The sequence below is a fragment of the Salmo salar genome, chromosome 10 (assembly GCF_965601325.2).
Source record: "Salmo salar chromosome 10, fSalSal1, whole genome shotgun sequence".
In the NCBI taxonomy this organism is placed as follows: Eukaryota; Metazoa; Chordata; class Actinopteri; order Salmoniformes; family Salmonidae; genus Salmo; species Salmo salar.
Window position 1 is genome coordinate 37,037,021 of NC_138300.1, and position 23,618 is coordinate 37,060,638.

General features: G+C 43.0%; 1 protein-coding gene across 3 annotated transcripts; it reads right to left on the reverse strand.

The window, feature by feature from the left end:
- Window positions 1-15,559: 15,559 nt before the first annotated feature.
- Window positions 15,560-21,936, reverse strand: LOC106560317 (zinc finger protein Gfi-1). Of its 3 annotated transcripts, none has more exons than XM_014123103.3 (7): window positions 21,788-21,936; window positions 18,755-18,973; window positions 18,018-18,209; window positions 17,397-17,809; window positions 17,105-17,242; window positions 16,800-16,965; window positions 15,560-16,577 (listed from the first exon to the last, which is right to left on the reverse strand). In XM_014123103.3, exons 2-7 carry the CDS (start codon window positions 18,864-18,866, stop codon window positions 16,390-16,392), a joined length of 1,209 nt encoding a protein of 402 aa, XP_013978578.1. In that variant the 5' UTR covers window positions 18,867-18,973; window positions 21,788-21,936; the 3' UTR covers window positions 15,560-16,389. The 3 variants fall into 3 exon arrangements, with proteins under 3 accessions (XP_013978578.1, XP_013978576.1, XP_045543672.1); XM_014123101.3 differs by having other exon boundaries at window positions 18,755-19,203; window positions 21,788-21,932; XM_045687716.2 differs by having other exon boundaries at window positions 18,755-21,924.
- Window positions 21,937-23,618: the final 1,682 nt, after the last annotated feature.

Genomic DNA, 23,618 nt, shown 5'->3' on the forward strand with positions numbered 1-23,618 from the left:
TTATACTGTATATACAAATACAATTCTGTTATAAACACCTTATAACTTCAACAATGTATTACTCATCTATATCATTGTAATTCCTTAATCAATCGCACATCCTAATAAAGAAATTGTTCTTTCAAATTTTTTAATTGTTATTTTCAGGAGAGATAAAAAAATAAATCCTAGTCACACATCTTTGAGCGTAACCCTGCAGAGCCATGCTGAATCTGTTAGCTGCATGGCCAGGTTACACAACTGTTTATTGTTGTTGTTCTGCCTATTAAATATACATGGCTATACGATAGCAGTGACCTGAGATATGCCTCCTGTCCTGCAACACTGCTGTTGCTCCCCACATGCCTTCATCTTTCAGCTGCCTTCAGTTCAGCTGCCTTCAGCTGCCTTCAGTTCAGCTGCCTTCAGTTCAGCTTCCTTCAGCTGTATCACATCCGGCCGTGATTGGGACTCCTATAGGGCGGTGCACAATTGGCCCGGGGTAGGCCGTCATTGTAAAGAATTTGTTTTTAACTGACTTGCCTCATTAAATAAATGTTAAATATATATATATATTTTTTTTAAATGTTAAAGCTGCCTTGGCCTAGTCACAATGACAATATTTGGGAAGGGCTGGGGTAACGCTTCTTTGCTATGACTGCACAACATTGATTCAATTCACTGGTGTCCATTGCATTGTTTGTTGTTCCTGTGTGTGTGTGGTGTGTGTGTGTGTGTGTGTGTGTGTGTGTGTGTGTGTGTGTGTGTGTGTGTGTGTGTGTGTGTGTGTGTGTGTGTGTGTGTGTGTGTGTGTGTGTGTGTGTGTGTGTGTGTGTGTGTGTGTGTGTGCTTGTGTCTCCATTCACGTGGGTGACTTATAGCCAACATGGCAGTTTTTCAGGGGTGCTCTCTCCTCTCTACTGCTTTGCATAAGCCAAGGCAGAAAGGAAAGGGCCTTTGGGGCTGTGGAAGTACTTGCCGGCTGTGCGTCTCCGCTCCGCTCTGCTCCCCACGCGGCCTGGTCCCTGGCATTACACTGCTTTGATCCTGCCTCAGTCAGACACATGACCACACAGCCCCCTGAACGGCCATTAGAGCAAGCTTCAGTCACACAGCCCCCTGAACGGCCATTAGAGCAAGCTTCAGTCACACAGCCCCCTGAACGGCCATTAGAGCAAGCTTCAGTCACACAGCCCCCTGAACGGCCATTAGAGCAAGCTTCAGTCACACAGCCCCCTGAGCGGCCATTAGAGCATGCTTCAGTCACACAGCCCCCTGAACGGCCATTAGAGCATGCTTCAGTCACAAAGCCCCCTGAACGGCCATTAGAGCAGGCTTCAGTCACACAGCCCCCTGAACGGCCATTCGTGCAGGCTTCAGTCACACAGCCCCCTGAACGGCCATTAGAGCAGGCTTCAGTCACACAGCCCCCTGAACGGCCATTAGAGCACAAAAAGTTACTTTACTTGAACGCCTCTGCATTAATATTTGATCAATAGCTGATTTTGTTCTCCTTCCTTCCTAAAGTTGTTTATCTCTCTTCTCTTATAGCTCCCCTACGCGCACACACTTGGCTCGGATGTTTGTGAAATGGATCCTATGAATTTTTCAAAAGGATTCATAGCTGCAATCAGGCCTGGTTAATTGTATCACAAAGCAACATCTTCTGCTGCTCTCTCTCTCCCTCTTTCTCTCTCTCCCTATCTATCTCTCTCTGTCTCTCCCTCTCTCTCTCTCCCTATCTATCTCGCTCTCTCTCTCTCCCTCTCTCTCTCTCTCTCTCTGCAAATCACATGCTGTTTGCATAGACAGGATTTTTACAGGTATGGAGAGAAAGAGGTGTGTTTGTGTGTGGGGGGGGGGGGGGGTTGAAATACCATGATGTGCTCTGTGTGTGAAGATCAGACATGTAATGTGCTGTGTAATTAAATAAGGTTGGGATGAACCCCAGGGAGATCTCTGGTAGATTACATTGTTTCTTTTTTATTTATTTAATCTTTATTTAACAAGGCAAGTCAGTTAAGAACAAATTCTTATTTACAATGACGGCCTACCCCGGCCAAACCCTAATCCGGACGACACTGGGCCAATTGTGCACTGCCCTATGGGACTCCCAATCACAGCTGGTTGTGATACAGCCTGGAATCGAACCAGGGTCTGTAATGACGCCTCTAGCACTGAGATGCAGTGCCTTAGACCGCTGCTCCACTCGGGAGCAGTCACACCATTGTAAGTGGTGTGTGAGTGCCAGTTTTACCTATGCTATGAATGATGAGCAAGCTACTGCCCTGACTCTAACAAAAGGCGTTTCAAGGTCTTTTCCCTGACTGACACTTGTTCTGGATTTCCTTACCGTGTGCTATTTATCCCCTGAAGAGAAACACTTTGTTATTAAGCCTCTTAACCAAAGTTAATCCTTTTAACACCACAGTCAGAATTCATCTCACATTAAACAGGACTTAAAATAAAGATGAAACAAAGCCTACATGATACTGAGATAGAAATTGTGCGACTGTAGACAAGGTAAAAGGATTTGGACAAATAAAAAGCTTTTTCGCATTACACTTTTACTCGCCCATGTTATGAAGTTTGTATCTATGCTTTGTGAAATATGATGACACAGAATATAATATGAGAATGAACGTGTAAAAGGGCCTGTCTGTTAGTGTCTGCAGCAGTGAGACCTAAGGAATCTGACTAAGATATACAGTAGACTGCAAGCTGAGCAGAAGGACCAACCCCCTCTTTTCTTCAGGCTGAGTGAGTGACAGCTCACATCCAAATAGTGTAGTGATATGTAATGGTAAATCAAGCAGATAAACATGTCTTTAAATGAGCAGACGACCTTGTAGTCAGTCAGAGCTGTGTCACAAATAACATCCCTATTCCCTTTATGGTGCACTACTTTTGACCAGGACTCATAGGGATCTGGTCAAAAGTAGTGCACTATAAAGGAAATAGAGTGTTATTTGGGATGCAGACAGTCTGACCCCCACCTTTTATAAGTCAGCCTAGTGGGGGAGGGTCGGGTCTTTCCTTAAGGAGCCGTGCTGTTCAGGGCCACTCTCGGCCCCATCTCAGCCCTCCCAGCAGGGCTAATGGAAAGCTTTCAAGGCATGATGCTCCACAAAAACGTCCACTCTCATTTGGCCTCTGCTTGCCTGGCTCTGATGTGATGTCACTGGCTGCTTGCAGACGGGCATTGGCCACTGGCTCAGCTCATTCTTCTGGCTTGACAGCCCCCCAGGCTCGAATGCATGTACACCAAACACCACCACACACACACACACACACACACACACACACACACACCACACACACACACACACACATAAAACACACACACACACAGGGGACTTGCCATGTTAAACAGGCCTGAAAAGAACAAGAGCTTCAGAACAAAATTGTAGATCACATCATGTGCACATTGGACATACCAGACCCAGAGCAGGCTGACTGGAAAGTCCCCCATTCCTCTTGAGAAGGCAGGTAGGCGTCACGTCAAGGGAGACCCATAGAGAGACACTGGTTCATAGCCATCTTTACTTCATAGACAATCTTGAGCATCTCTGACCTTTCTGAAGCTATTGTATCGCAAATCACGTAATGGATTTAGATGTAAATCTTTCCACAATACATGACATTAAAACACTGCTGTAGACTTAAAAACACTGCTGTATAATGTTAATTGACTGCTGAATTGCGTGGAGATTTACATTTTTATTTTGTGTTTCAGAGTGCATAAAGCCCACTCCAGTCTAAGCCAGTAAAGATGGAGTTTGACCCAAGCCCTGTCAGAGCAGAGAAGCCTTTTTACCCTGTAGATGCCAGCTTTCCCCACACACCCTACCCTCTCTTGTTATCATTTTTCTCTCATTCTCCTCCCTTTATCGTTCCAGAATCATTAATAATTTGTGCCTTAGACTTGCTGCTTGATGACAGCTGTGCAGTTGGCTTCAGTCTATTTTTCAGATCAGGTGAATAATGAATAACCTCTTGCAACAAAAGAAGTCAGAGTCGTTCTTCTATACGAGCCCTCCCTCCTCCATCCTACCTCCCCGTCCTCCCTCATCCTACCTCTTGTGTCAGGGGGGAGGAGGCAGGTGAAGAGAAAAGTGACCTTCTCTTACTCTCTGACATGTTGGATGATTTGCAAAGGTCTAACAATTACAACTGTGGGTAAAATGTATGTCCCTTTTGTTGTTTCGTATAATAACACTGAAACAGTCATATTATGGTATTCACACTGGTATTCAGTAGCAGCAGTGTACAGAGGGGGGGTGGTGTCAATGTAAATTGTCCGGTGGCAATTTTATGAATTGTTCAGCATTCTTATGGCTTGGGGGTAGAAGCTGTTGAGGAGCCTTTCGCTCCGGTACCTCTTGCCGTGCGGTAGCAGAGAGAACAGTCTATAACTTGGGTGACTGGAGTCTCTGACAATTTTATGGGCTTTTCTCTGACACCATCTATTATATAGGTCCTAGATGGCAGGGAGCTTGGCCCCAGTGATGTACTGGGCCGTTCGCACTATCCTCTGTAGCGCTTTATGGTCAGATGCCGAGCAGTTGCCATACCAGGCGGTGATGCAACACCAAGGAACTTGAAACTCTCGACCCGCTCCACTACAGCCCCGTCGATGTTAATGGGGGCCTGTTCGGCCTGCTTTTTCCTGTAGTCCATGATCAGCTCCTTTGTCTTGCTCACATTGAGGGAGAGATTGTTGTCCTGGCACCACTCTGCCAGTTCTCTGACCTCCTCCCTATAGGCCGTCTCATCATTGTCGGTGATCAGGCCTACCACTGTTGTGTCGTCAGCAAACTTAATGATGGTGTTGGAGTCGTGTTTGGCCACGCAGTCGTAGGTGAATAGGGAATACAGGAGGGGACTAAGTACACACCCCCAGTGTTATGGATCAGCGTGGCAGACGTGTTGTTGCCTACTCTTACCACCTGGGGGTGGCTCATCAGGAAGTCCAGGATCCAGTTGCAGATGGAGGTGTTTAGTCCTTAGCTTAGTGACGAGCTTCGTGGGCACTATGGTGTTGAACACTGAGCTGTAGTCAATGAACAGCATTCTCACATAGGTGTTCCTTTTGTCCAGGTGAGAAAGGGCAGTGTGGAGTGCGATTGAGATTGCGTCATCTGTGGATCTGTTGGGGTGGTATGCGAATCGGAGTGGGTCTAGGGTGTCCAGGAGGATGCTTTTGATGTGAGCCATGACCAGCCTTTCAATGCACTTCATGGCTACCGACTTGAGTACCACGAGGCGGTAATCATTTAGGCAGGTTACCTTCGCTTCCTTGGGCACAGGGACTATGGTGGTCTGCTTGAAACATGTAGGTATTACAGACTCAGTCAGGGAGAGGTTGAAAATGTCAGTGAAGACACTTGACAGTTGGTCCGCACATGCTTTGAGTTCACGTCCTGGTAATCCATCTGGCCCAGCGGCTTTGTGAATGTTGACCTGTTTAAAGGTTTTGTTCACATCGGCAACTGAGAGCGTTATCACACAGTCATCCAGAACAGCTGGTGCTCTTGTGCATGCTTCAGTGTTGCTTGCCTCGAAGCGAGCATAAATGGCCTTTAGCTCGTCTGGTAGGCTCGCATCACTGGGCAGCTCACGTCTGGGATTCCCTTTGTAGTCCGTAATAGTTTTCATGCACTGCCACATCCGACGAGCGTCGGAGCCGGTGTAGTAGGATTCAATCTTAATCCTGTATTGACGCTTTGCCTGTTTGATGGTTCATCTGAGGGCATAGTGGGCTTTTTTTTTATAAGCGTCCGGATTAGTCTCCCGCTCCTTGAAAGCGGCAGCTCTAGCCTTTAGCTCGATGTGGATGTTGCCTGTAATCCATGGCTATGGGTTGGGATATGTACAGTACGTCATCGACGACGTCATCGAGGCACTTATTTATGAAGCCGATGACTGAGGTGGTGTATTCCTCAATGCCATTGGATGAATCCCGGAACATATTCCAGTCTGTGCTAGCAAAACAGTCCTGTAGTGTAGCATCCGTGTCATCTGACCACTTCCATATTGAACGAGTCACTGGTACTTCCTGTTTTAGTTTTTCCATGTAAGCATGAATCAGGAGGATAGAATTATGGTCAGATTTGCCAAGTGGAGGGCGGGGGAGAGCTTTGTATGCATCTCTGTGTGTGGAGTAAAGGTGGTCTAGGATTTTTTCCCCCTGGTTGCATATGTATGCTGGTAAAAATTGTATTGTGTGGTTGTCAACAATATGTTTGCCCAGACACAATATGACTATCTGTCTGTATTGTTCAGCTCTCTGTTGATATAGTACTGTCCCAGGTACCACTCTTCTGTCCATCATCGCCTTCTAGTGATTTAGGCTTGCAAAGATGTTCTTTCCAGTGTGGCTTCTGTGTCTGAAGCAGAGTACAGTTTGATAGGATTGTTGTCTATCATTCTGGCCTTCAGTCTGAGTAAGTCTTACCTCTGTTCACTGGGAGTAACACAGTGTGTGACCTTGTTAACCTGATATGGATAGGGGGCAGTATTTTCACGGCCGGATGAAAAAACGTACCCGATTTAAACTGGTTACTACTCTTGCCCAGAAACGAGAATATGCATATTATTAGTAGATTTGGATAGAAAACACTCTGAAGTTGCTAAAACTGTTTGAATGGTGTCTGTGAGTATAACAGAACTCATATGGCAGGCAAAAACCTGAGAAAAATTCAACCAGGAAGTGTAGGATCTGAGAAATGTAGTTCTTCTTTCTAGTCCCTTTCGAAACTACAGTATCTGTGCTGTTACGTTGCACTTTGTAAGGCTTCCATTGGCTGTCTAAAGCCTTCAGAAAGCGGATTGAGCCTTCTCCTGTCTCTGGGCAGAGTATAGGAGCTCAGTTACTGAGTGGTCTGCCTGAGGACAAAGAGATTGGATATGCACGTTCCCGCGAGTACGCCGGTTTTTCTTTTCCTCCTTGAATGAATACACTATTGTCCGGTTGGAATATTATCGCAATTTTACGTTAATAATCCCATAAAAATTGATTTTAAACAGCGTTTGACATGCTTCTATGTACGGTAATGGAACATTTTTACTTTTTGTGTCTTGAATTGCGCTCGCGCATTACCCTTTGTATAGTGACCTGAACACACGAACAAAACTGAGGTATTTGGACATAACTATGGATTATTTCGAACAAAAACTACATTTCTTGTAGAAGTAGCAGTCCTTGGAGTGCATTCTGACGAAGATCAGCAAAGGTAATACAATATTTCTAATACAAATTCTGAGTTTAGGTTGCCCCGAACTTGGCGGGTGTCTGAATAGCTCGCCGTGATGGCGAGTATTTTAGTTGTTTTTGTATTTCGCGCCATGCGATCCCATTGGCTGTTGGCTAGGTGTTCCGCTGGCGGAAGAGGGTACCGCTAGCGGAACGCCTAGATGTAAGAGGTTAATTTTTTAGATGAATCCTGCTTTTAAACAACTCCCTGCGCCTTGCCTGGACTGGGCACCGGCGCAGAGGAAGGCTCTGGCCATGGAGCTGGGTTGGCCTCCGTGCCTGGACTGGGCACCGGCGCAGAGGAAGTCTCCGGCCTTGGAGCGGGACTGGACGCCGTGCCTGGACTGGGCACCGGCGCAGAGGAAGGCTCCTGCCATGGAGCGGGACTGGACGCCGTGCCTGGACTGGGCACCGGCGCAGAGGAAGGCTCCTGCCATGGAGCGGGACTGGACGCCGTGCCTGGACTGGACACCGGCGCAGAGGAAGGCTCCTGCCATGGAGCGGGACTGGACGCCGTGCCTGGACTGGGCACCGGCGCAGAGGAGGGCTCCGGCCATGGAGCTGGGTTGGACGCCGTGCCTGGACTGGGCATCGGTGCCGAGGAAGGCTCCGGCCATGGAGCTGGGATGGCCGCCATGCCTGAACTGGGCACCGGCGCAGAGGAAGGCTCCTGCCAGGGAGCGGGACTGGACACCGTGCCTGGACTGGGCATCGGCGCAGGTTGCACCGGACTGATGACACGCTCCTCAGGGCGAGTGCGGGGAGCTGGCACAGGACGTACCGGACTGGGGAGGCGCACTGGACGCCTGATGCGTGGAGCCGGCACAGGTGCACCGGACTGGTGACACGCACTTCAGGGCGAGTGCGGGGAGCTGGCACAGGACGTACCAGACTGGGGAGGCGCACTGGAGGCCTGGTGCGTGGAGCCGGTACAGGTTTCACCGGACTGTTGACACACACTTCAGGGCGAGGGCGGGGAGCTGGCACAGGACGTACCGGACTGGGGAGGCGCACTGGAGGCCTGGTGCGTGGAGCCGGTACAGGTGGCACCGGACTGGTGACACGCTCTTCAGGGAGGGTGCAGAGAACTGGCACAGGACGTACCGGACTGGTGTCACGCTCTTCAGCACGCCTGCGCTGCAGCATACTCCTCGCCAAAGTCATTCTCCGATATCCCTCCTCACACTGCTCCATCGACTCCCAGGCGGGCTCTGGCTCTCTCCTTGGCTCGGCCGACCACCCCTCGTGGCCCCCCCAAAATAAATCTTGGGGTTTCTGTGGCCGCGGCCCCTGGCGTCGTCGCTGTTCTTCCTGATTTCCTGGTGACTCCCGCCAAGGAAGGGTCTCGCATCCTCCCATGATCTCTTCCCAGGTCCAACTCACTTTTCCCTCCGTTGCACGCTGCTTGGTCCTTTTGTGGTGGGATGTTCTGTCACGATCGTGATGAGAGACGGACCAAGGCGCAGCATGATTAGAGTTCCACATCTTTTAATAAACAGTGAAACTTCTACAAAAAAATAAACCAACAACGAAGCGTGGACGTAGTGGTGCTACATGCACATACACAAAACAATATCCCACAACCCAGGTGGGAACAATGGAGAACTTAAGAATGATCCCCAATTAGAGACAACGAACATCAGCTGCCTCCAATTGGGAACCATACCAAGAGCACCAACATAGAAATGAAAAGACTAGAACACCCCCTAGTCACGCCCTGACCTACAACACCATAGAGAACCAAGGGCTCTCTATGGTCAGGGCGTGACACAGACTTACTGCCAAATTCTCTAAAACAACGTTGAGACGTCTGTAGCATTGTGTTGTGTGATAAAACTGCACATTTTAAAGTGGCCTTTTATTGTATGCTCCAAAAATATTGGGAAATTGTTTTTACTGTATGTTTTTTGTGTGCATACAATGTAGCTCAGTATTTGAATTATTTATGCTCGTCTTTATCAAGGTTGTCAATAATTTCGGACCTCACTGTACATGGATAAGGGAGAAACAGATCCTGGAAAGAACAGTGTTTTAACCCAAAACTGAGCTGTTATCGAGGCTGTGTAACGTCCGTCGTTCAAGGTAGACCAAGGTGCAGCGTGGAATATGTTCATCTTGTGATTTATTTACTCAGAACACGATAAAATGTAAAGAACAAAGAAAATACGACCGTCACGTTCTGTAGGCACACAAAGCAATACAAAAATAAAATCCCACAAACACAGGATGAAAAAAGGCTGCCTAAGTATGATTCCTAATCAGAGACAACGATAGACAGCTGCCTCTGGTTAGGAACCATACTCGGCCCAACAAAAAGAAATACAAAACATAGAATGCCCACCCCACACCCTGACCTAACCACATAGAGAAACAAACCCTCTCTCTCAGGTCAGGGCGTGACAGGCTGTTTCATCCCTCCAACTCAGCATGCTACTGCTGTGCTCTGTGCTCTAGACGTATGCAAAGATTCTTATCAAAAACCAAAGCATGACTTTTATATTTAAATTGTTATCTGACATCAATAATAAAACTGCCCAAAACCACCACACTCAACTCTCTAATTGAACAACTATGTTTTATTTGTAAAGAGAGATTAAATGAGTTAATCTCAGCTGTCTATTGAAAGTGTGTGTGTATGTGTTTTGTGTGTGTGTGTGTGTGTGTGTGTGTGTGTGTGTGTGTGTGTGTGTGTGTGTGTGTGTGTGTGTGTGTGTGTGTGTGTGTGTGTGTGTGTGTGTGTGTGTGTGTGTGTGTGTGTGTGTGTGTGTGAGTGCGTGCGTGCGAGCGAGAGAAACACAACTTCAGAGCAGGTCTAGATTTGATCCACATAATGTGCTCTGATTTTTTTCCCACTCGAATCGATCATACAATTTCAGGACTTATTCTATTCATATTTGATATGCCTCGGGGCAGTGGGGTAATGCTTTAAAACTCTAGCCCAGGCAGCAGCCAGAGGCCTGGAAGGAAAATCTGGATAGACTAATGGCTCATTTGAAGGCTTTGCTTGAAAAGCCTCCTCGGTCTACTTTCAGAATGAACCACACAGGACTGAAGCAACTGAGTATTTTTTAGACCCTGTCAGCCAGTCAGCCAGCCAGACAGCCAGTCAGTCAGCCTAAAAGATGGTGAAGGACTGCTCTCCCTTCTCATAGTAATACATCCTTTACTGTACTCAGTTATTATCAATGCTTTCTGCTGATGCAAACATATCTCACAGCATTTTTAACTCTACCAGCGCTATGTGGAGCGAAACAGCAATTCATTCAATTCATCCCAAAGAAATGTGACGTTGTATTTAGGATATTGTGTGACTTGCATATTCATCACAGGATTGAGTGCTTAGCAAATTCAATCAAGTTCTTGGCCATTTTGACTTTCACTCAAAGTCAACCCATGAAACTTTCCTCTTGACCTGGCTGACAGTAAGGCCCTTTGACTTAGGTAAACTGAATCACTAACTAATGCCTAAGGAATCCATTTGGCATTAGGCGCTATAGGACATGGGCTGGGTTATACTGTATAGCTGCATGATAGTGGGATGGGAGCATTTAATAGCTCAGGTAGCTTCAGGCTGCCTCTAAGTGTTAAAGGTACATAATAATAGAGCGCTAGTTAGCGGCTTACTACTGTTCATTCTGCCAGAAGTCCCTAGAGCCAGACACAGCTCAGACCAGATATAGTGTCTCAATCAGAACAGTCAGAGTGAGACATCAGAAGGTCACCCTGGTGGAGAGGGATCCTGTCACTTGGCAGATGATGATAGAATCATCTGTGTAGAGTAGGATCAGTCTTGACAGTTTACTTTGTGTTTCTTTGCTTTGTTTTACTATGACTTTCCTATGTAATAGGTGCACACTTGAATGATCTTTCCCTCAATGCAGGTCCACAATTGGTCACTTCTCTATTGGCCATTTATAAAACATAGACAAATCGGAATTATTATTATTGATATAGGAACTAGGGAATACTTATTACATGCAGTAGCTGTCGTGATTAGTGCTGGTCTTTTTCCATGGATTTAAAAGAGGAAAGTCATAAACAAATACTCACAGGTTAATCATCATTCTTTCACAAGTAAACTCTACCTGGAAGAACGGCTGGCCAAAAGCAATGGTTATGCTTCCCTTCAGTGGCAATTTTACCAGGAAATCTTGGTGGGGCAAAAAAATAAAAGTGGAATGCATGCCAGCAAAGCCACTACACAACACAACACTAAACAATACATTAATTTCACTATAACAGTGACAAACGGTGCCAACAAACTGTTAGGGCCTACATAAAGCTGTCCCAACACTTTACCACTGTTACACCTGGCTACACAACGGAGCCTTGTCTGGCAGCGAAACAGTTCATTCAGACTCATTTACTGCTCATAAAACCTGCTTAAACTTGCTTAAACAAATGTGGTTTCTAATGACAATTGAGATGTACAAACTATGGCATAAGGGGACGACAAGCGGATAAGAGGCAATCCGTAATTTCAATTAAGACATTAATGAGCGAGCTAGGATAGGCGTAACGTTAGTCAATATAACTATTTGTTTAGCACTTTTGAAATGTACAGAGACATAATTCAGAACATGGGCCTATCTTACAGTGTTCTCCCTGTACACCAAGTCAGAACCGTAGGATAAATAAAGGCGGCATATAAGTAGACAATGAAGGCTCTTACAATATTCGATGATTACATTTCTCTAAAATAGGTTATAGGCTACAGTAGAACAGTCAAAACAGTTGACAAAATTAAGAGGGGTAAATAGACCAAATTATTAGGGTGATGCACATGGGCTACTAACATCTTACTACACAACATACACTTAGTATTACTTTCTTAGCTACAGTATACATATCTCTCTGGCATATTACATCATTTATGAAGCAGCGTACAATAGATTTTTGGACTCACATTGTTCATGCTGTGCTCACTTGAACAGGAAGGTAGAGCGGCGGTCCTCCGAGTTAACAGTTGTTTTGAGCACGGCAGAAATCATGCTTCATTGACAGAATGGCCAATGTTGAATGTTTATCATTTTAAATTTGGAAAAGAGCCCCTTAATCCCAGATTTGGGACCACACAGACACGGTCACTGATTCCTTCCAAACCATTCGTTGAATTTGCGATTTCCTACTTGTTGTGTAATGTTTATGTCAAATGGCCGATGAGCACCGATACGTTTTATCTATAATTTATCTTCATATGACAAGGATTAAAAAGGATTTGCCAGTAGATTGTCGACTTGATTCATGATGATAACTGCTAGCTAAAATTGTGAAAGTAGGATATTGACATCAGTCCAATCAAAGCTACAGTGATTTGACTTCATTTTATCTGTGGCCAATGACCTTGAGCCTTCTTGGATGGGCACTTCTATGGCAGCAGCCGAAGGGCAAAAATTTTCAAGATCTCCTCTCAAGTGACAATTTTCAAAGTCCCCATGAGTGACAGAACACTGAGCCAATCACGTCGCAACGCTCCGTATTTTCTGCTGGCTTGCCCCACCACCACAGAAAGCATTGAGCAAGGCTGAAACACCTGTATTTTGGAGTTGCCTTACTCAAGAAAACAAAAAAAGATCCTGTTTGTATGCGGCTTTATTAACTCAATGATATATATTATTTTTACATTGTTTGCAAACTGATATGTGACACGTATTAATGCCAAAATAACATACAAAACAGGCAAGCCCCCCCCAAATAAAATATGTATTATTCTTTTTTATTTATTAATTTTGCTAAAAATGTAGGGCTCAAAAACAGGTGGGGCTCTGCCCTGAATGACGGGTCGCCACTGCTTCCCTTTGGCCTTTCTCCCTCGTTTGTTAAATAAGCAGACATTTTCCTGTACTCCTCAGTCTGTTCTTCAGGGGGTTTCAAATATTCAGTATTTTTGTAGGCCTGAACATTGTAAGACTTGAGTGAAGTGAGGCGTGTAAAATCCTTGTGAGTCAGTGATTTCAATCACTGTAGAGGAATAAGCACTTCCTGATTAAGTTCTGTATCGAGATGAAATGATGACGTTGATGTAGGCTATAGGCCTTCCCAATATATGGCATTTTGTCTAATTGACTCCGGGACTCCGGGATGAGTTCCTCTGTCCAGTGTTTGTATTCTTTGCCCATCTTAACCTTTTTTTATTGGCCAGTCTGAGATATGGCTTTTTCTTTGCAACTCTGCCTAGAAGGCCAGCATCCCTGAGTCGCCTCTTCAGTGTTGACGTTGAGACTGGTGCTTGCGGATACTATTTAATGAAGCTGCCAGTTGAGGACTTGTGAGGCGTCTGTTTCTCAAACTAGATACTCTAATGTACTTGTGTTCTTGCTCAGTTGTGCACTGGGGCCTCCCACTCCTCTTTCTATTCTGGTTAGAGACAGTTTGCGCTGTTCTGTGAAGGGAGTAGTACACAGCGTTGAACGGGATCTTCAGTTTCTCGCATGGAATAGCCTTCATTTCTCAGAACAAGAATAGACTGACGAGTTTCAGAAGAAAGTACTTTGTTTCTGGCCATTTTGAGCCAGTAATTGAACCCACAAATGCTGATGCTCCAGATACTCAACTCGTCTAAAGAAGGACAGTTTTATTGTGTCTTTAATCAGAAAAACTGTTTTCAGCTGTGCTAACATAATTGCAAAAGGGTTTTCTAATGATCAATTAGCCTTATAAAATGATAAACTTTGATTAGCTAACATAACGTGCCATTGGAAAACAGTAGTGATGGTTGCTGATAATGGGCCTCTGTACGCCTATGTACATATTCCATTAAAGATCTGCAGTTTCCAGCTACAATAGTCATTTACGACATTAACAATGTCTACACTGTATTTCTGATCAATTTGATGTTATTTTAATGGCCAAAATATGTCATTTTCTTTCAAAAACAAGGACATTTCTAAGTGACCCCAAACTTTTGAAATGTAGAGTATATATACAGTATGTCAGGCCTATAGGAATATTAGCTATAAAGGAATGTAAATAGACATTGACGGTTTCTTTATAAAGTTCATGATTATGATTAACTTTCTATTTTATATAACTGGGTAACTTGTATAGTTGTTTAGTTTCTTGTTGCTGTTCATTCTCTCATTTTATAGCTGCCCTATTTCTATGTTAGCAAACTGCTAATTACAAATGTTTGAATAAATTAATGAGTATTGTTCTCAATGGAAGGGATAATAGTAGCCCACACATACACCTGTGTCCCCCCTTCCTGCTCTTGCGCTTACAAGCTGTGTTTTGGGCAGAGGTGGTGTACAGTGGATGCCCTCCAGCCATGCTATGTGACGCTTTTTGATGGGTCTTTAGTTCCACCTGCGTAAATCAATCCTGTCCGGTCCTGTTTCCAACTTGAGCTTTATACAGAGTGGCCAAAGTTACATACCATTTGGTTAACGTGTAATATGCTCAGGCAACGTTTGAGGTCTAAACAAATAACTCCTTACTGCCTTGGTAAAAACAAACCAAATGTTTATAGGAGCTTTAGTTTGATGAAACGCAGCAGCATCCTGTAGCCTAGGTCTTGGTGGAATTGAGTTTCTATTCTCTATGTATTTTTCCACATAAAATAATATTTTATTTCACCATGACAAAAAGCTAAATTTACTCGTGGATGTCATTTTAAAATTCGATTTAAGTTAGCCGAATATTTTAAGCATGTAATTCTTCATTCTAAACGAACTTATTTGATTGATAGATGATTAAGCAATCAACTCTATGGCTTTAGAAAACTGCCCTTCTGGGTGGTTCAGATAAAAACGAGAAGAAAACACAACCTGGTTTGATGAATGAAAAATGGGGGAACATAAACCTACCAGTTGGAAGGCACTTGAAGACCTTCCTTGTGATACTCGACTTAATTTGTGGTCACCTCTCAGATTTCCAGTAAAATAGCCAACGGCAAGAAAGCACTTTATAGACAGACCTATTACATGGAGTGGAGAATACACCAAGCCGCTGTAGGTGCTTTTTCGTGTATGTTTTAAGAGACTTCATATCAATTAGTGCTCAGCCAAGTTTTTCGGTTTCCCTCAATGAATACAGGAGAGACATGTTTTCTATGAAAAATGACTGGTTAACCACGAGGACAATCACTATCCACACAGTGGAAATCTAGTATAATGGCTCTATTCCACCCGCATCGCGGAGGTTCAGCTTTACAGCATGATTTAAATTAACTTTACATTTAGTGAAATTAACTTTACATTTCTATCGCTTCGGCGTTACAGATTGAATATATCCCTAATAATAATAATAGTAATAAAGGATTAAACTATTAAATGAAACGAAAATGAATTGCCTCAAATTAACATTATCACAGGTCCCCCTCCAAGACGCATTTCAATGGGGTTTATTTTGTCTAGAAAATGTAACAATGTTAGTTGGACCAATAGTCTAGACTAGCCTACTACAACGAATCTAGATAATCTGAGTTAGAATTAAAAAAATATTCTGAATATTTGCGTTGGTAGTCCTTCAAATAATTCAGATAGGCCTATGCAGGATTTTGCAGCTTGAAACATAATGCAGTAGGCTACATAGAAACGAAAGAAAAATGAACAAAAACCTCTCGAAATCTGTTGGATTACAGTTTTCATATTTTATTTAAACGATAATCTGATTAATAAATAAGGTTTGACATTATAGTAAATGACATCTAGATATACCGTATAGTTGATATTCTTAATATAAAATACAAATGTGCTATTTGAATTCTAAGAAGAAAAAAATGAAAATAACATTGTTTCTTAAAATAAATACACAACCATTGTTTATTAAAAAATCACATAGCCTTATTGTAGTGACTGTTGTGCCAGCATCCATGGCGTCCAACTAAAAACAAAGTGTCTGTCATTCTTTAGACAAAGTCTATTTTCCCAATTGTCCGTTGGAAATTGGTCTTCTGTTGTTTTTGTTAACGCGCTTTCTTGGTGGTTATGACCTATCTGGTTATTTTGTACAAATATTTTGGGTTCAGATAGTGTCCCTCTCTAGTTCAAACCGGTTTTGTCTTAACCTACACTGCACAAAAGCCTCTATAACTCTTCACCAGTAAATCACAGTCTGAAATGTTTGAGGAATGGATAGCTACAGTAGCTTATTTCTGGTTTCCAAAAACAAGTGTTTTGTTTTATAGTGTTTGGTGTCCATTCTTTTCTTTTATCTTAGTTTGAGGGTTTTAGTCCATGTTGTGACTCTTTGTGTCTTCTTAAGTCGACTTTTCTCTGGAATCCCTTGCTGCAGAGGTCGCATCCGAATGGTTTGAAGCCCGTGTGTTTCCGGCTGTGCGTTATGAGGTTGGAGCTCTGGCTGAACGCTTTGCCACACACTTGGCATTTGTGCGGCTTCTCGCCTGCAGAACAAAAATTTATGCATTAACCATCGTGTTACCTTCAGTAGCCAAACCATATAGGCAAGCAAGCTGTTTTATTTTATTGTATCAGGTCTTCAGTAAAAATGCATGTCAATTACGCATGACCTGACCATTATGCATTGGGTGGCCGTGTATGCAATTAACATATTTAGTGTTGTAGCGAGGTTTACTAATACATTACCATTTCTGACGCCTACTTGCCTGTGTGGATGAATGTATGTTTCTTCATGTCTGATTTCTGGTGGAACCTCTTCCCGCAATGCTGGCATGGGTAAGGCCGTGTATCAGAGTGGATGAGGAGATGCGTGGAGAGAGTCGACGACCTTTTGAAGCTTTTACCGCATATTTTGCAATCAAAGCTTCTTTCCTGTGGAAGTATATAGGCAAATATAAGTCTAAATATGATATTGATTAGCTCGTCAAAACAGTAAAGTAGCCTATTTTGCTTTTTGCCTTTGAATAATCAATGACAAAAACTAGAATGGTCTAGATTCTAGAATAGTCACCTGAGAGTGCACAGCTTTATGTTGCTCGAGGCTAACAGCATGTCCGAAGGTTTTGCCACAGATATCACAAGCGTAGGGCCTCGTGCCACTGTGTGATCTGCGAACGTGAACCTCCAACCCATGGGGAGTCGAAAACGCCTGCAGAGGGAAGTTGTTTGAAATTCGTGAGGGGAATGATGATGGTACAAGGTCAATAAAGGGAGGGACAATTGTGTCCATAACCATACATCTTCAAGCAAATCATTGCTAACATAAAATGCTTAAATCTTTACATTTGCATACATTATCTTACCTTACTGCATTTGATGCACTTGTAGGTACCATTCAGAATGAACCGTGAGCAGGGTAAGTCAGACTCAGCCTTGATTTCTGGGCTTTTCCCGTACAGGTTCCCTTCAGAGTACAACCCAACCCCGGGGGCGGCGGCTCTCTCGAACAGACCGGCAGCGGAACAGTAATCACTGTCATTTTCTGCTACCGGACTTCTGTTAAAGAGGGTTGGTTCGATGGCCCGGTCGCTGTAGTACCCTATCGCCGGGCTTCTCTTCAAGTCCATGGGGTGCTGGTGCTGGTGATGGAGACTCTGCTGGACCAGGTGACGGATGTCCGAACCAGAGTAACTGTTCCACGCATAGGGCCGGAAGGGAACAACGGGGAAGGGTTGTGTCTCGTCCACCGGGGGAGACAGGGATTTCTCTGAATCTACTATTGAGTTGCAAAAATAAATATAATTCATTAGTGTAGGGCTATTGTGATTTAATATCTTAAGATGGATATAGGCTTACAAGCAATCAGGATGTCCCATCATCAAATAGTGAAATTGTAATCGCAGTGCATAATTTATCATTGCCTCTGCTACAATCTCCCACTTTGGGATAGCTACATTTGAATGCACCACAGACTAGATCTCTACCTGGTGATGCTGAAGGCGATGGAGGCCGCCAGAAGTCTTCATAAACTGAAGCTGGACTGCACACACTGTCCCCACAGCTGAGTGTGGACTTGGAGGAGAAGTCAGCCGTGTCCACTAGGTGAGAATCTGGGGAGAACCCGCGGATGCCATCGCCTCCTGTCAAGGCATCCGAGTCCTCTAGAATCGTATTCTCTGTTTTAATTACAACGAGGACAACGTGAGTAGCCTATTACAATAGCCTTAGCCTATAACAACGACAAAAATACAACTTTGATAATGATATCCTATACTGTAATAATTATTGTAAGAAGACACAATATAAATAACTTAAGTAATAGCCTATATGTGTCAGTACTATTAAATGTTATGAATAATAACTATACGAGCAAAATCATTCCACTGAGGTCAGTGTAGCTATCGAAATAATGTAAACATGTAAGATGTGGGTACAGGATATGCCCTTATGGGCTATATAGTCCTTTGAATTAATAGCTAGGTTTTCATTATAAATCATAAGCTTGTATTTCTAATATATTGCTGCTTCTTTTGAATAAAGCCGTGCCTCACAATATAACAATCTGTACAACTAGACAAATAAAAATGGATATTTATAACAATATAATTAGGCTACAGAAAAACGAATGAGTTTGTTCTATTTAGATTTAAATAATTTGCATTTATAAATGGTGCACCTCACACAACATCCAGACATTAACATGGAAATAGCATCCACATACCTGCACATATATGAGCTAAGATAGTATCCAGCCTACTGTAGTCATCTTCTAAGGAGCGAGGCTTGTGGTAGCTGTGCGCCTTCTTACTCTTCACCAAGAAGGACCGAGGCATTTTCACTCTCCTTGTTCGGTTTTTGCTAATATCCAAAATCACTGTCCATCCAGATCCAATAGCAATCTGCACCTCTGTTCCTGGGATGCGGTGTTGCTGTCTTATCCCTGAAAAGATTTGAAGACTATTGGTTGACAATGTGTGGTCAACTATAAGAGATTTCTGGCTGAGGATGGAGCACGCGCACACGCCCTCTCCCGTCTGCCAGGTGTTGTGGGCGGGGACAGGTGCCTCGGCTAGGGAAACTCGTCCCCAGTTCATTGCCGCCCCTGGAGCCTATGATTGGTCCGTCTCCAGAACAAACAGCTCTCCAGACAGCTCCCTCTCACGGATCAGCCTGCATCTCTCCACGGGGAATTAAAACCCAATCAGGATAAGTGATATACTGCTTTAGGTGTTACTTAATCCCTCCCTATACCTAGCTGCAGGACAGGACAGACAGGGGAGAGAGGAAACGCGGAGACCAACAGCACCTGGGTGCCAGTCAGTCAGGGTTTCTATGGGCCGGAGTGTGCTACGTGTGTTTCTAATCAACATGACTCATGAGACGTGTTATCTACATGCTTGATCATTTCCGTCATCGATTGAGCACGAATGAAAATGCGAATTAGAGAATAGTAGGCGAAGTATGGACGTGGTTGTGCCCAAATAGTCACATGTTGAATAGCCCCTCACTGGCTTATATAGCATTTCTCAAAGTGAACAAACGTAAAAAGACTAATGCATGATAATACTGCATCCGTCTGGAATTGTCTTGCGTCCTTCACAACTGTATTTTTATCCATCAATTTGGTCGGTGTCTCTTCATATATACATAAGGCTATATTTGATAACGGCAGACAGTCGCTGTCCACACGCCTGCCTGAGAGGCCACGGGAGTTTCGTATTTCCTGCAGTATTATAATATGCTCAGCGAGTAAACAGTGCTACCTCTGTTCCCTGTGCGCATAGTAAGGCCGCTGATGACCTGTTCTGGACCAATTACGCACAGAACAACAGGCCATGCAACGAGCGCATTCAGCTCGCGGAGCACTCCAGACTGCCCGTGGGGCGGAGAATATCAGTATCAGTCACATTTACAACGTTTCAACCAGCTGATGGCGCGTGCCAGACATTCAGAATCTGTGATAGACATAAGTTCTATGTCCTTACATTATAGGTCTATTGCATTATCTTGCTACATTATTCATATTCGACAGGTGAAATGATTAACTCAAAAACACCTATAAGCCTATTATTTGAAATGATTTGGAGTGTACCACAATGTAACTAAATGAGTTACTTAAGGAAGTTAAAAATTGGCCAATCAAACTAAATAATAGCAATGTTGGTACGAATTCATATTTAAATATAAATGTAGGCCTATTCGTTTATGACCTTCGCAGTGAGACAATACGTTGGTGACAGGAAGAGATTTAAAACATTTTATAATAAATCATTTTGTTTTAGACTCATGACGTAGCATCTTTTTTTAGTTATTTTCTGTCATCTTATTTCTCTTATTTTTAAAATGCAGAAGTATTCTATCCGGTGCAGAAAGGCAGGCCAAAAACCACAAGTGACTTGCAGGAAATCAAAGCGCCATATGCCCTCTATCGATTAGAAACATCGCCGCTGCATCCGGACCTCGCATTGGGTTGGAGGAGATATGACACGCTACCGCAACACAATCTCCAAAGACACCCTGACGCGAGGTAGTCCTGACCATTATCCAATTTCTGGTACAATGATATGACTGATGTGACTTTATTTCATATAGAAGCCTAGAAAATATATTCAACTAATCAAACCACTGGATCGCAATTTGAAATGCTTTAATAGCATAATCCAAGCAAATCATTTAGGTAAAAGTTCATTTCTAGCCTATTTGAATGGAAAAACGTTTAATGCAATTAATTATATGCCTATCATTTAACAAAATAGCACTCAAAGAATCAAATAATTTAGGTTATTAAATTTGATAGGCTATACAATAAATCTGATAAGAATGCCTTTGGCACCATCAATGCATCGCCTATCAGTTAGCCTATCAGTTAGTCTATCTCATAATAATAATCATACATTATGAGGCCGTTTTTCAAAATTCAGCAGGCCTATAATTTCCAACTAAATAACCAGTCATCTGATTGATTTGTTCTCCCTTTATGCTTAGCTTATTAAACAACAGGTCCTTCGTGTCTTTTTCCAGATGGCTATTAGCTGTTTTATGTGCATTAGGTATAGACATTTTTTTTAAAGTACAATCAACAACCATTGCTGAACTATTTATAATTTATAGACTAACTTTTATTTATTTATTTTTTTAAATAAGAAGGCTTTTCCAAACAAGTTTTTGCTTATTGAAATGTATCACGGTATTGAAGGATTGAATCAATGGCATTGGCTGCATGTAATGAACTTAATAGCCTCAGCCTCTGTTGAAAGCCTGTGTCAAACTTCGTTATCCTCTCCTCTCATTTGAAAATGCCCGCTGGATCCCACCGCACAGTTCAACAAAAATGAAAAAGCAGCCTGAGCCTACGCATATAACTCGTGGTTGTATATGCCTTTATATAAACCTACAGCCTTTTAGCTCATAAAGGTTTCTGACACACAACATAATTCAAAAGGTTGCCTCTCCACTGAGTCAGAAATGTACAGCTATGTTTAAGGTACTCTAATAAATTAAACCACTTTTTTTGTCCACGAAAATGAAAAATGTTGAGGATCTATGCTGCATTGCGCAATTCATCCACGTGTTTAGATAAAAAGTCTCACACATGTTCTTATCAATAAAGAGCTGTACATGTTTTACGTTGTAGTCTATCAATTTAATATTATGCCCGTGTGCGTCCTCTTAACGCGGCATACTATAGCCATGCAATTGACTTAGAAAAATGAAGAGATTGACAGTCGTGGAGCAGGTTCAAGACATAGCCTACCGGAGTTCAAGCGTAATGAAAGCTCATCAGACTTGTCACAACAACCCGGGTCCAGTGCCGCTGAAGGATCTTATGCGTTGTTGTCCCATTGAAACGCGCATTGCAAGACATGCAGCTCTGAAAGTTGGCCCCTTAAAAGCAGCAGAATGATTGACTTCCTGAACGTTACTTGATTCATGCAGATGTGGAGGAAGAAAGTGTGTGGGGGGGGGGGGGGGGTTAGAGCATCACTGACTGACTGAGCGCTAATTCAATCAAACTAAACTCAACATTGAACCTTGTCAAATTGGCATAGGCTACCAATGAAATAGTGTAATAAGGACCAAAGTGCCGTATAATTATTTAATCTGTTATCCAATTGGCGTTGTACATTTTAACTGCAAAACATTTTTACCCACCCAAATCAAATCCGGTAGGGGAGAGTGGGGTAAATTAAGCCATTTTCTAGATTCAGCATCACTCCATCAAAGCAAATATAGTATTCTTTCTAACAAAGATATCTGCATACATTTCAGGATTTTGTATATCCCTAGAAATCATCAGAAGTCATGCAAATATTACAGTTTTGAAAACATAGCTTGTCCAAAGAAAGTGGTCTCCTGGCACAACTTACCCCGTCTATGAGATAAATTGAGCTGCGAGACAGGTTAAGTTAACCTGCCTACACATTTCTGTGTTGAATGTCATATTACCACAACCTTTCTAAAACCATATCTATCTTTATTTCCCAAACACAATTCAACACGATCACAATCACTTTGTCTTCTAATAATTTTAAGCATCTTTTAACAGACTTAACACCTAACAAACACTGTACTTTTTAAATACTTAACGTAGGCCAGGCCCTGTTGTTACCTCACATCCCAGCGATAATGTCCAATGATCAAATTTGCAATGAATCTGACTTTTAGTCCATGAGAAGATGATTATTTTAAGCGTTAGCTTAACCTAGTCAAAAAAGTGAATTGTTAATAGTTTCCTTATTTTTTAAGATATTAATGCCAAACGTAATATGGTTCATCATGGTAATGTCATTGCTGATTCTAAAAAGTTTCAAGTTGATAGGCCATTGTGAAGTGGATAATGTTTTTTATTTCAATGGACACGTAAAATCGTATTTCCTGATTTATCAACAACTCAGCCATCTCTTAACGTCTTGGTGACAGGGGGCAGTATTCAGAAATTCAGTTGAATACGTGCCCAAATTAAACTGCCTGCTTCTCGGGCCCAGAAGGTAGGATATGCATATTATTAGTAGATTTGGATAGAAAACACTCTGAAGTTTCTAAAACTGTTTGAATGATGTCTGTGAGTATAACAGAACTCATATGGCAGGCAAAAACCTGATAAATAATCCAACCAGGAAGAGACTTGTAGTTTTTCCTATCTAATCCCTATTCAAACTACAGTGTCTGTGGGGTCATTTTGCACTTTCTAAGGCTTCCATTGGCTGTCAACAGCCTTTAGAAACTTGTCTCATGCGTCTACTGTTACTGGGCAGAGAATAGTAGCTCAGTCAATCAGTGGACTGCCTGGGACCAGTGAGTTGTTTACTGCGCGGGCACACTGGCTTGCCGCTCCTTTTTCCTCTGTAATGAATACGCTATTGTCCGGTTGGAATATTATCAAAGTTTTATGTTAAAAAGACCCTAAGGTTTGATTGTAAACATCGTTTGACATGTTTCTCCGAACGGTAATGTAACTATTTGACTTTGTCTCTGGTTTTGCGCTCTCGCGTTATGCCTTTGGATTAGTGATCTGAACGCGCAAACAAAATGGAGGTATTTGGACATAAATTTTGAGTTTTTCGAACAAAAATAACATTTCTTGT